A 13,086-nucleotide genomic window follows, 5' to 3' on the forward strand; every position below is an offset into this window, starting at 1 on the left:
GTCATTTTCTTTACCTGTCTCTCTCCTGTGTGCAAGAAAGGCAATACAGTTGGCAGCATACAGGACACGAGGATTCTGGTGACTTGGGAAAATCACAATCCTTGCTGTGCCTCAATTGTTTCACTGTGAAATGGTGCTCAGGTCTAGGACATCTTCTGCCAGGTCTCTTGAGGAAAAGTGCTACATAACAAAAAGGCACTTGGCAGATGACATAAGGTTTGGATGAGATTCCTATTTTGAAGAGTTTCAGGCCTGTGAAGCCAAAAATTAGTTTGTTTTCCTATTAGCTTTGCATGTCAGCTGCTATTTAACCCTCTGCTTTTCCAACTGGGTAAGAAAAGTCATCGCACCACGAGTATGCATGTCTTTTCTCCTACTCAATTATCTCTCATTAGTAAATACAAATAACTCCATTTAACTGCCTTGGGAACAATTTCTGCGTCTATTGAGCTGGCCTACAGTAAGTCTTGTGGTTTCCTGTTGGCCTTGGAAAATGAGCACACTTCATTATGTGGAATGGTTTACTTCACCTCATTATTTTTTCATAATCTTATTGTGCTTCGCCTTTTAACAGTGACAGGGAAAAAAGCAAACAAACAAACAAAGCTTCTTTTTTTGGTGCAGAACCTTATCAACCGCCTTTTGGAAACTGCATGTATATGTCAATTATGTTGAGCTAATTGGCCACTCCATACGCTTTTTGGAAAAAGTCAAGTGAGTTTTAAGGCAAGAAAAGCTCTTTCACAACCCAAGCTCTTTCCTGCTAGCTACAGCTTTTAAAAGTCTTCTTCACAAATCAGTCCAGAGCTAACTGGTCAAGTCCAAGTTAAGCTGAAAAGACTTCAGGCAGCAAATCCCCGTGCTTCCTTGTCCTGTGTTTCTCTTCACTAGTGAAATGATTTCCGTACAAAGCACTGACAATAGCAGTCCCGGGCTCACAAGTGTCTTGCCTCACCTCTTCAGTATCTCGGCAATGCTCGCCATCTGTTCCTGCCTTTATCCTCGTCCACTCCAATCCCTTATCCTCTTTGTGGCACTCCTGTTTAGCCTCATGTCCCCTAACAAATCCATGCGAGTCATTGCTCTCAGTCAAGACTGCACTTTAATCTTCCTTCGTATCTGGGATGTAACGTACCATAAAGGTGCTGGTGTGTCATGCTGTTACTAATGCCGTAAGGACAAAATGCATTGTGAGTGTTGCTTTAGCAGTCCCTGTGCTATGTTGGACAGACTGGCCTTTACGTCTGCCAGTGACCAATGTCCGAAGCTTCAGAAGAACCTGAAAACCGCGACGCTTTGCCTATCGTGCGAACCTCTGGGTTTCCAGACCGGGTCTCGAAGGGAACAAACCCAGTGTGAACCACAGATGATGTGTCCTGGGGACACCCACGCCATTATACCGAGCTCACCTGGCGTTGGCTTCTGGGCCATGAAGTCAGTAACCTCATTTAAACATATATTTTGTGTCATCCTCTCTCCAAAGATTGGACATTAATATTAAAATAGCAAGATACATGCAGACTTGGGGCTTTAGCTCACTTCTGCTTTTATGAGTTTTTAATTTCTTTTACAATGCTTTTTAATTTCCGATGCATTAAAACCCAGACAGTCCACCCCAGCTGTCACAAAATTAAACTTAACAGTTCACAGGCGAGCTAAATGTATCCAAACAGCCCCACAATCATCTCGGACTCGCTTCTCCTTCGGGGCTTTCCCAAGAAAAGGTCATACCCCAGGGTGCGCCTACCCTGGCAGACGCAAATGTGGGTTTCCCCCGGAGGGGGAACTGCAGCCCCGGGAGCTGAGTCTGACTCTTGCCATTGCTGCCGCACGCTAACGTTTTTTGCATGTCTTGTTCCCTCTCATACAATTTCTGATAATAAGCCAGCTAAAAGAACCAGATGAAGGCTCCGCTCTCACCACAGAGAAACTGAGTGAAGACAGAGTGTTTCGGCTGGGTTGTTTGGTGCCCTCTTCCTTTACTTCCCCAAGAGCCTCCTGAGGTCGGTACTCTTTTCCAGGAAGCTTTGCCATGCTTCCTCTCTGCTAGCCTTCGTACTTGGCAGGAACTGCCACAAAGCACCCCCAAGTCCAAGCCCAAATATTTCATTGCTGTACTCCAAATCGGATGCTCCAAGGCAGGCCTGGCTGCTCTGCATCCATGCATCACCTGGTAGTTCCCATCTCCCCTCATCTGCTCCCTGCTGTTTTGCCCACAGCCCATGTCCCGAAAGGTTAAATACAAGGTGATGCTCAGACCCTGCAACTCAAGAGAAGCGCTTGGCATTAGGCTGCCCAGACTTGGAAAAATCAGGATTGTCACCTTCCACTCTTGCCAATTAGGGCTGGATATCGAGAATCCCAGCCTGCAGTTGACACTCAGGCGAGTCCATTAACCTCCCAAAACTGAGGGCTGCCTCCTGCATTTATAGCGTGGACGGAATAAAACTAGGAACTGTAGGAAGGGTTAATGCATTACCATATGTGAAGTCCTCTGCAATCCTCAGATGAAAGGTTCTTTAGAAGTGCAAAGCACTATTATTTGCCTGGCAACTGAAGAGCAACTTGCACAGGAGCTGTGAGATTTCCAGCTAGGAAGTTCCGAGAAAGCTTTCATCCGAAGGAAAAAAAAAATCAAATTAAATCCAGAAGCAAACTCTGGAGGGCTGGAGGAGCCAGCTCACAGCTGATGTAGGTGGGTGAAACTCCGTTTAGCTCGGCAGAGCCATCCCTGCTAGCATCGTGCCAGGATTTGGCCTAGGATGACTGATGGCACCAGAGCGAGCGGCAAGAATTGAAGTAGTCAGTCGTTTAAAGAGCGGCAGCGCCTGTCGTCAAAGACGGCACTGTGCTTTCAGCGCTCTCTCGTGTGGGCTCCCTGCCTAGGTGTTGTGCCGGGGAGATACGCCTGGAGTTAGCCTGCTGCTCTTCTGCCCCTCGCTTTCCCGAGGCAGAGGGCCTGATCTCCGTGCTGAGGACGCGGAAAGGTGCTGGAGGTGTTTTTAAGGCACCTCTTACTCTTACATTCTGGGACTACTCTAAATTGCACTGCACAGGCCGGGGCTGCAGAGAGCATCCCAGCTCAGCTCATCCTCCTGCCTCTCTCTCTGCCCGCGAGGGTGAGTCCTGCCACCGTGGCGGCGCCTCATTTGGGCAAATCCAGTAGCTGCAGGAGAGCTGTGTTATCGCTATTGATATTGCGGTGGCCCCCCAGGATGCGGTACCTGCACCCTGTCAAGGACCGTTCTTGTGCCAGAGAAGTTCCACTCGGAGCAGATGAGGGCTGGGAGAGGGAACAATCGCACTAAGCTCACACCAGCTTTCTCACGGTCACACAGTCGCAACAGGACTTCAAAATCCCAGGGCAGTGCCCCTCCGAACAGCACTGCCCTGCCCACTCCTTTCGTCCTTTTTTGGTGGAAAGAGACAAGCAGGCACCTTATGTCAGCCCCCCAAATCATTGCAAAAGCATTAGTAACTCGGCTGGTCACCCTTCTTCGCCGCATGTTCCCATGCTGAGGGTGCTGCGCTGAGAAAACCAGACTCTAGATCCCAGGGGGCTCAAGTCGTCTCACTGCACTCCTCCTTGCTGCTTGTTTTGCCCTCCAAAAAAGCCCTTTCCCTTGCTCCCGTGTTTTGCAGACAGGCCTCATTTTCCACCCAGGTGCCAAGATGTATTTTAAGAACCATCCTGTGCTTCCAAGTTTAGCCTGTCCGAGCATCCGCTGACGGGAACGCCTGGGATTGCTGGATGTCCAGCAGGATCCCGGGACAAGGCTGCTTCGCTGAATTGCAGCGCCGGGATCACGTTGCTGAGCTCCGGATGAAATTGGGGGCGACCGTCAGGAGCAAAGAGCCGCTCGCCTGGGAGAGCAACACCAGGACAAACAAGAGGGCCGATGAGCTGCGTGTCGGTGAGTAGATTCAGCGCCTAAATCCTGCAGGAGGCCTTTGGAGGGGTCTCTGCAAAGGAAAGCCTGGAGGGGCAGTTTGTGGGTTGCTTGCAGGGATCATCTCCTAAGCACGAGAGAGGCTTGGGAGAAGGCATGGAGGTCCTCCTGGGGAACGCGGCCGCCCTGCTCACCGCCCGGCCGGCCCGGCGCCGACACCTTCTCCCCCTTTCAACGGGAACTGAGGGAGCAGGGCCGCCGGAGCGCCGGCCTGGCGCCCGCTCCAGCCGCCGCAGCGGGAGGGCAACTCCGGCGCTGGGCGCTGGCCGGTGCGGTGGCCTCGTAGCCCTCCCTCGGTGGCACTCCCCCAGGCGAGTTCATTGACAAAACCAGTGCTCCCAGCTACAGGAAGGTTTAAGTTAGAACTGGTGGAAAAGGAGCACAATTTTATTTTCACTCGGCACCACGCCTGCCTTGCTGACCTGTCGCCATCGCTCCGGGCAGCTGGGAAGAAACGCGAACGCAAGCAGCACGGGAGGAGATGACACGCAGGCAGGGCGCGGGGCCGTCTGCAAAACCCCCGCTATTGCTTTTTTGCAATAATTTTTTTTTTTCTGTTGGCAAGTCAGGGGCACTCGGAAAGCTTTGAACAAACACTGCAGCGGGAGGGGGGGGGAAAAAGCCTCTCGGGAGGCCCGGGCTCCGCGGCACAGACCGTTCTTTCTTTACTGGACTTTTCGCTGCCCCTGACATGATAAACAATCCTTTTGTGCGAGATATAAACAACATTAGGTTGCTGGCGGGGAACAAAGGCCGCGATTGAGCGCGGGGATCAGCTGAACGCCGCGCATGACGGGCCGCGCCGCTCCTGCCGGCGGACGGGGGGGGTTCGCCGCCGGCCCCCTCTCCCCGCCGCCACGGCTCTGCCTCGTTTCGCCGGGAAAACGCTCGCAACCGGAAAGGCAAATGCGCGACCCCGCGTCGGCAGCGCGAGCGCCCCGCTGCTGCAGATTTGCAAGGACGCGTCCTCCCGGCTCCGAACAAGCACCTCGGTGGCAGCGCCGGGGCGCATTTTCGGCGTGTTTCGCCTGTGAGCACCCACGGCCAGGGGAATGCGAAGCATTCGCCGGGGAGGGGGGACGCGCTGTCCTGGCGGCCCACTCCTGCGCCGCGGCGGAGCGCCAAGGGGTTTTTCCTGGCTTCCCAGCAGGGCTGCTCTGCCCGGCGGCTTTCCTTGGCGGTTAAAGCAATGACCGCTGAAATGGCCCTGGGGGGACCCTCCCCATCAGCCTCCTGGCTTTTAGGGGTGGCCCAGCCAGGCTCTGGGGCCCATCGCAGCTCTGTGCCATCTGTGACACAAGTTGCACACCTCTTGATGATGCTGTTTACAGCTAACAGGCATAAGGCAGGGGTTGCATTCCCTGTGCAGGGCTGACATGCACCACGCAGCAGCGGCAGGCCCCACACAGGCGCTGGGCAGGGTTTGCAAGCCCCATCCAAGTCCTGTGCGGGGGCTGCCAGGCCCCATCCAAGCTCGGCGCAGGGGCTGCATGCACTATCCAGGCCCGATGCACACACCGGGGAGGGCGTGCAGGCCCTGTGCGTGCCCCATGAAAGGGCTACGGGCCCCACGCAGGGGGTGCAAGCCCTATCCGGGCCCTGTGCAAGGCTGCATGACCTGTGCAGGGGATGCATGTACTATCCGGGCCCCGTGCAGGGGTTACAAGCCCCTTGCAGGGGGGTGCATGCATGATCCAGGCCCCATGCAGAGGTCACTGGCTCCGTGCAGGGCTGCAGGTCCCGCGCAGGGGTTGCATGCACCACCCAGGCCCCGTGCAAGGCTGCAGCGCCGGCCCGCGCGGCGCGCGCCGCCCAGCACGCGGTGGCCTCGCGCCCCGGGCTCGGGTGCGCGCGCGAGGCAGCGAGGCGGGGGGGAGGGAGGGGGGGGCGGGCTCTCTGCCGCGCGCAGGCGCAATACGCCGCGCCGGCGCCGTGCGGGCAGGGGCGGGGCCCGGCGCCGCGCCGCCATTGGCTGCGCCCTTGCCCAGCCGGGGGCGGGGGCGGGGTGGCCGCGTGCGCCCGGCAAAGCGTTCCGGGCGGAAACGAGGGCGGCGCGGCGCGGCGCGCGCTCCCCTCCCCCTCCGCCCCCACCGGGAGCGCGGCCTCGGCGCGGAGCGGCCCCGGCGCGGGATGGAGCCGCCCCGAGGTAACGCGCCCCGCGGCCGCCCCTTCCCCGGCGCCGGCAAGGCCCGGCGCCCGCCGTCCGGTTTTACCGGTTTCATTAAACTTTTCCCGGGTCGGGTCTGGTCGGGTCGGGTCGGGGCGGGGGGGGGAAGAGAGACCGAGGCGGCTCCGAGCCCCCGGTTTGGGCCCGAGCTGCCGGGGCCCGGAGCGGCTGCCGATGGGGCCCGGCTGCCGGTCGGGGCTCCCGAGGCCGGTCGGGACCGGTTTGCGGCCGCGGGGAAAGTCGAGGAGTCGGTGCCGGGTGCGGGTCACGGCGGGGCCGCCGCAGGCGCTCGGCCGGGGCCGGCCGTTGCCGCTCTTGTCCGCCGCCCCCGGTGTCCTCGCTGGCAGCCGGCGCCTTTCGGGAGCGGCGGTGCCCGCGGAAACCCTGCCCGTAGCGGCCAGCTCGCAACGTGCGCCTCCTGCTCTCTTCTATTTACTTGTCTCTTTTTTTTTTTTTTTTTTTTTAAATAAGTTACCGCCTCGGCGATAACGTTGCGTGAACCTCGATTAAACCCGTTGCTCGGTTCTCGACGCCGCCAGCGGTCCGTGGGCTTGCAGCGAAAGAGCCGGGTCCGCCTCTGGAGAGGAAGGCCGGTGGAGGAAGGCTCCCCTGCGGAGGGTCCCTGCCGGGGGACGCTCCTCCGCACCCAGGTGTCAGCCCTCCGCCCCGGGGGGGCCCCCGAGGTCTCCGGCCTGGGCGCTTCGCTGCGAGGGTCCTGCCCCGTGGTGCTGCCAAAACGAGGGATCGCCCCTCGTTTTTCCTGTCTGACGAAAAGCGCGTGAGCGGTGCCGAAAAAGCTCCCTGCTCCTTGGACGTCCCCGCTGGACTAGGGGCCCTGCCAGCGGATGGACTGACTGATCTTAAAGCGGGTCCCGAAGTTGTTACTGTTGTCGGCCTCTTCCAGCGTTGCGGAGCTGAGCTAAATAATTTAGGCTTGAGTAATGCCCTGGGGAGGGGGGGACGAGCCCTGCTTCGCGACAGGGTTTACCGTTGTTGAACGAGTGCAGCATCTTTCTTCAACCCGCTTCAAAACCTTTTAGAAAGGGCTAGTAAACTCGGACAAGATGTAAAAAAAAAAAAAAGAAAAGGGGTAAGGGCGGACCGGTCGGTGTGACAGCAGGGAGGGTTAAGGCTGTGCGGCGCGTATCCCGGTTCAGAAGGCTCTTGTGTCGCAAAACGGACAGGACAAAGTTGTTAGCAGTTGCAGCTGGCTTCCAGCCTAAGTATTAGGTTATTAAAAATGTTTTCACTTGCAGTGATTTAGTACCAAATAAATTTTAATCCGGCTGGTTTCCTCTGGTGTCGACCAAATAGGATTATCATTTGCGAACTGCAAATCTGCATGGCTTTTAAATACCACGTCTTCAAATGGGAATGAACTTTGCTGTTGTTCAGCCAAGGGCTTCGCTGTAGTGAAAAGGCGTGGTCTTTTTTTCCATGCCTGGTCAACGATGCCAGATATTACTGTCAAGTCCTGCGAATAAACGCTGGGGACTGAGGCTTTCCTTGGACGCCGTGCGCCTCATGCACGGGGCCCCGCAGTGCCGCGCTGGGACCGTGCCATTAGTTTCAAAAACAGCTCTAGAGTTTGCAGGCCTTAATCTCAGGAGGAAAAGGAGTTTCTTGTGTAGCAAATTGCAGGTTGCCTCCCCGCGGAGCGGTGGACCGTGCGCGCTTTCTTTGTGGGCGAAGAGGCTGAGGGATGACTCACCCCTCCTGGGCTTGAGCATCTCTGACAATCCCATGCTTAAGGGAAACGGTCTTTGCACCGACGCTTCTGCAGTGGGAGTCACTTACGTAAGGAGCGTGGTAACGGGACAGGTGTCTTTCCAGGAGGCAGCGATGCCTCCGTGTTACACCAGCGAGGGAGAACGGCTCATCTCTGCTGTGAATATCCATAGCCTCTCAGTTTATCCGTCTGTAAAATGGGCTGAGGCTTACCTGTATAATGCCAGGAGGTGCCGTATTCGTGATTATTAGTTGCACAACACGTTTGCCTACAGAAACGTGCTTACAGCGCGCACGGGATATGATTTTCAACTTTGAGTTGCAGGGCTAATTATAAGTGAAGAGGTTTTTGTCAGCTTAAGTCGCACAGCTGGAAAAGTAAAACTTGGTGGTGTGAATCATTCACATCTGATTGCTGACGGCATCGATTTTGTTTTTTCTCTACCCCGCTGCATGTTTCCAGGCCTCGGCTTGAACAGCGAAGGCAGTTTTCACTGATGCTCCTGTTCATGCGTTGCAGTCGGACTTGCTGGTTTGTGCTTAGGTTCTTGAAGTTGGGATTCACTTTCTGTTGTGCCTTGCACAGCCTTCAGCTCCTGCTCCCTCCGAAACAGCAGCGCACTGGGGCGGGCGGGTTCGTTATATTGCAGCAGAAGAGCAGGCTAGTCTATTGATCTTTTAAAATATCATGGGAATGTTTTCCTTGGCGCATGGTTTTTTTTAATAAAATTAAAAAAAAACCCAAGCCCTGTGATGCTAATTATAAAGACAGACTTGGATTAATAGTTTCAGTTTAACAAAAGCTACCGCTTTTGTGGCAGGGAGCTCCTTTCTGCTCATCGCAGATCGTCACCACAGCTTAGCAAGAAAAACATTCTCTGCTCAGGAAACGCAAGGGATGCTCCGGATGGAAAATACATCGGCAAAGGAGCTGTGCAGAGGCTTAAGCAGCGTGTATCTGCGCTGTGTCGCTCTTTGGGAAACGCGTTGTTTAAAATATTTGAACGTGCGGTTTTGCTTGCTTACGAAATAAGCTTGTACTGGGAGCGCGGGTATGGAGGGGAGGCCGTATAAAAGCCATAAACTTCTGTATCTGATGCATCTGGAAGGGACGTCTGCTGAAGGAACTCGCTAGGAGCATGCAACTCGTAGGAGCTTGCTTAGAGCCGAGATTTCTCCAAGCGTATTTGCATATATGAAATACTTGTCAACAACTAAAGTGCGAGCGGTGTGTACTTGCGTGTACAAATCTCTGCTGAGAGCAGAGGGAGATGGGGATGTAAAGAGGGGATGCGCGCCCAAGTATTTACGAAGACCTGGACCTTTTTAGCGCTTTGGTTTCGTTCTGCTTTTCCACTGGGAGTTTGCGGCGCGCTCTGGCAGCGAGTGGCTGGGACTGAGCTCATCAGAAGCGCGTATCAGGCAGGGTCCAGCCTTTGCGGCTTGATGTAATGCAATTACAGCCTGATGTGACATCGCCGCCTCGGCGGCGGCGTTACAGAAACGTGGAGGTCCCCGGGCAAGCGAGCGTCCCTTTTGACAGGTGTCTCAGCTCTGAAAGCTCTGCTGTTAAACTCTTAAGCTCGCCTCTTAATCACTGATGTTGACAGAAAAACAGATTTGCCGGACAGGAAGATGACTGAATCAAAAATGCATCGCAGGGAGAAGCGGAGCCTGAAAGCGCGGCAGCATCTCCCATGGCCTGGTTTGCGGAGGCGCTGGTTACGCGTGTCCCCTCAGCAGGCCGGTGAGAACGGCGAGCGCTCGGCGCTCTTGCAAAACCGGCGTTTGTGCTGGAAATAGTCGCGGCCTGGTTTAAGCAGGTTGGGTTGGTCTCGGAGTGAATTTCCTTGTGTGTCGCCGCCGAGAAAACGGCTTATTTTAGATGCGTGCCTCGTGTTTGGCTAAAACGGGAGAAGAGCCTAACCTGGGTCACTATAATTACTGTAATTCTCGTTCAGGAGCAGCGCTGCGCTCCCAAACTCACTGCGTTGCAGGGAGGACGGATCCTTCTTTGGCTTCTCTGACGCTGAGCAGCTGTGTCTCTGCTGGTGCGTTAACGTGTGCATGCACCTAGGCCGTAAGAATAGCTTTGCCCAGCTTAGAAACGTAACGAGAGCGTACGCTGCCGCGTTTGGTGGCGGAGGTGCGCTCGCTGAAGTGCATTAGTGGCCTTATCGAGCTCTAGCCTAAGGAAACTCCTTCGTGCAATCGTTTCTTCGCGTCCCGTCCTGGCCGTTGCAAGGCGGTGGATGTCTTTGGTCAAAGCGCGGCTGTTTTCCCGCAGGACTGCACGAGGGCAGGTTGTGAAGAGCCTTTGCACCCTCCGGACTTCCCCTGGGGCCTTTGGAAACGAGAAATTTGTCGAGGCTAAAATGGGAGCGATGACATTGCAAAAATGAGGCTGTGCGTGCTCGGTAATTGTCCTTATTAATTACTGGGCTGTAATGACGATGCTTTTTTAACGTAATACAGGATCCGCGTTGGGTTTGGAGCCGTCCTCTTGCCTTGAGGGAAGTTCTGAAACGGAAACTTAGGGTTTGTCATTTGTCCTGAAAAGTGCAAACCCTCTTGAAAAGGGAGCTGATAAATAACAGCGATGGTGTGGGTAGGGCCTCGGAGTTAATGAGGCTGTCCTGAGCGTATTCAGGCCTGTTTCTGACTCTGGTATGGCTTTGAGGTTTCTTTCCTCCGATGCTAGTTCTTCAAAGCAAGTTTTTGGATAGTCTGGACGGTGCAATTAGTAAGGCTGTACTTAGCGCGAAGGAAAGCAGGTGATTGTAGCCCTTAAAAATAGGGGGCACCTTTCCTTTGGAAAAAGGTAAGCGTGTGAAAACGGCCACGTTTTATAAACTTTCTTTAGTATCGTTGCAACTCTGGCGTAGCTGCCGCTTTTCTAGCGTTCTGACTCTCCTGAGCGACTGCCTACTTCTGCGACGCCTTTTCCCTGTTTGAAAACCTCCGTCTGTGGAGACGACGCAGCTCGGATGGTACCAAAAATCGGCAGTCGCCCGGGGGCTTCCAAGCGCAGCTTCTGGGGCTGTGGTTGCACCCAAGACGGTAAATCCTGCTGAAAAGCTGTTTGTACCAAACACAAAACGCTGTAGCCCTGCGACCTCGGCGCAAGATCTGGTCTAAACTCGGGCTACCCATCACCTCTATTTAAAAACAACTGTTCCTGTATTCATTTTGTCTTGCGAGTTGCCTTCCTTTTTGTCCACGCCAGCCTCTCTGTAGGCCTCCTTGAGCTGGCTCGCAAGCTTTCTTGCACCTGCCTTTTCCTGGGGAATAACTCTTTTGCTGGGCCGAGGTTGCGGAGGCTGGATGACGGTCTGCCCGTTCGATTTTTGCCCTTGCCTGAGCAAGAGCTGTGCGGCCCCTGTTCTGCCTTGTACAGTGGCAGCACCTAGTCGGAGCTTAGTAACTGAGTAAAGGTATTAGGGCAGGTCAGGTTCATTCTGCGCGCTTTGCATTGCTAATCCTGGCTTTGTTTCGGCTGTTTTAGCGCACCTTAGGTAGCTCGGCAGTGTCAGAGCGGCGCCGCAGTTGGGGAAGGAGCGGAGCTCCCCGGGAACGGGCTGCAGCAAGGAGGCAAAAGTTAGGAGCCTCCCACCAGGACCTGGTGCTGCAGATCTGGCTGCTTTGGCATGGAGCCATGGGAGCAGCTTACTTTGCTGGTAGCTATTCTGATAAGGCTTCTTAAGTAAAGAGCAGGGCTTGGTCAGCGCAGGTGTTGGGCTGCTTAAGGCACCGAAGTCTTGCCTGTCTGGCCTCTGGGTTGCATCATGAACCTTGCATCTGGGCGGGTTTTGCGCGTGAGCCTCTGGAGACCACGTCCTACTAGAAAGCAAGCAAGCAAGCAGTGTTTCACTCTGCATTAAAGGTAAGCCCTGTTAAATGTGGTTTTTGGTGGGTTTTTGGTGCAGGAGTTTGATACTTTTCAGACCTAGGTTTGCTTGCATCTCTTTGGCTCATAGACACTTCCTTTTCAGGAGGGCTTTGCCACGCAGGTTATTTTATTTTATTTTTTCATGTGACTTGAGACAGCTTTAGAAAGCATCTCAGATGTGCAGTGTGGGTTTTCCTGTGTACGTGTTTGTTTAAAAACAAAATAGTTCCTTCTGTGGTTTTTTTTTTTTTTCTTCCTCCTCCTCCCTATGAAGGTGTCTGAGCACTTTGGAAAGCCCGGGTTGGAGGTGCTCCTTTCGGAAGCGCTGCCACTGCCCTGTCCTTTCTCCGGCCTGGAAAGCTGGGACGTGGCGCTGGGAGGTGACGTGTCTCGGCCAAGGTCACGCGCGGACTCTGTAGCAGTTCTGGGCCTGGAGCCTTGGCTCACGGCTCCTGCCCTTGTCAAAAAGTCATACGGAAAATCTGGGAAAGAGGTGTGTAGGCTTGTAGTTTTATGCTCCCGAAATATTCCTGGAAATAGTTTTTTCCTTTTAATTTAGCAAAGAGCTGCAACACGGGAGTGCATTTAAGATCATGTTTGATGTTTAGCTTTGACAGTAGCCCTAGACGAAACCAACTTTTCTTCTGAAGTGTATAGTTCTCATCGAAAACCAAAAAACCCCAACCTGCATCTCACTTTATTTGCTTATTCTGCTAATGTTTCAATCGTTTTAAAACCCCTCAAAAGTACAATTGTCGAACTAACAGTCATCTCTCCTGTTCTGTGGATGATATTCACTTCTGGTGACATGCTTACGTGGTTAAGTATGCTTGATTATTTTTCCCCATTATGCTCTGAAAGACACCAGTGATGAAGCTGAGGTATGCTTAATTATTTTACTTTGCTTCCTTTTCATTTCTTTCCCTGGTCTCTCTTAATTTGCATGATCTGGTTAGGGCAGGGAGCGCAGTTCTTCAGTTTCTGGTGAAAAACCAGGAGGCTGGAACCAAAAAACCCATTTGGTTTTGCTGCTCAGGAGTTGGTACTGAATTTTTACGAGTAGTTTTGCCACCCAAATGGTATTGTCTGCCCTGCAGAGAGGGACGGAGGAAGTGAGGGAGCTCTGGGTCGCTTTGCTTTTGTGTGTTTTTTCCGACTTCGCTTTTGTTTAGGTGGGCTGACAGTATTAAATGCTTTACTTCTGGTACATTTATGTTTATTTAACTTACAGTTTTTTCCTAGGAGGCTGTCTGTTGGGTTTAACAGAATTTGCTTTTAGGTTGCAAGACAGCTCTCTACACCAGTGTGCCAGTAATGCAATAGTAGGACAGAAAAGGTTATTCTGAGTAGCG

The 13,086-nt window shown here is 53.9% G+C and overlaps 1 protein-coding gene across 4 annotated transcripts in view; it reads left to right on the top strand.

The window, feature by feature from the left end:
- Positions 1-5,980: 5,980 nt before the first annotated feature.
- Positions 5,981-13,086, top strand: part of OTUD7B (OTU deubiquitinase 7B) — a 39,745-nt gene continuing 32,639 nt past the window's right edge. For 2 of the 4 annotated variants that reach the window (XR_011136608.1, XM_068922100.1), the window contains exon 1: positions 5,981-6,096. Coding sequence is in view for 1 of the 4 variants with exons in the window: in XM_068922103.1 (XP_068778204.1) it covers positions 6,081-6,096 (16 nt within the window). In the remaining 3 variants the exon portion in view is untranslated. Of the gene's footprint in view, positions 6,097-6,588; positions 11,729-13,086 lie in introns of all 4 variants that reach the window. The other 2 variants (XM_068922101.1, XM_068922103.1) reach the window with 2 other exon arrangements.

Source organism: Struthio camelus, chromosome 30, assembly GCF_040807025.1.
Source record: "Struthio camelus isolate bStrCam1 chromosome 30, bStrCam1.hap1, whole genome shotgun sequence".
NCBI lineage: Eukaryota > Metazoa > Chordata > Aves > Struthioniformes > Struthionidae > Struthio > Struthio camelus.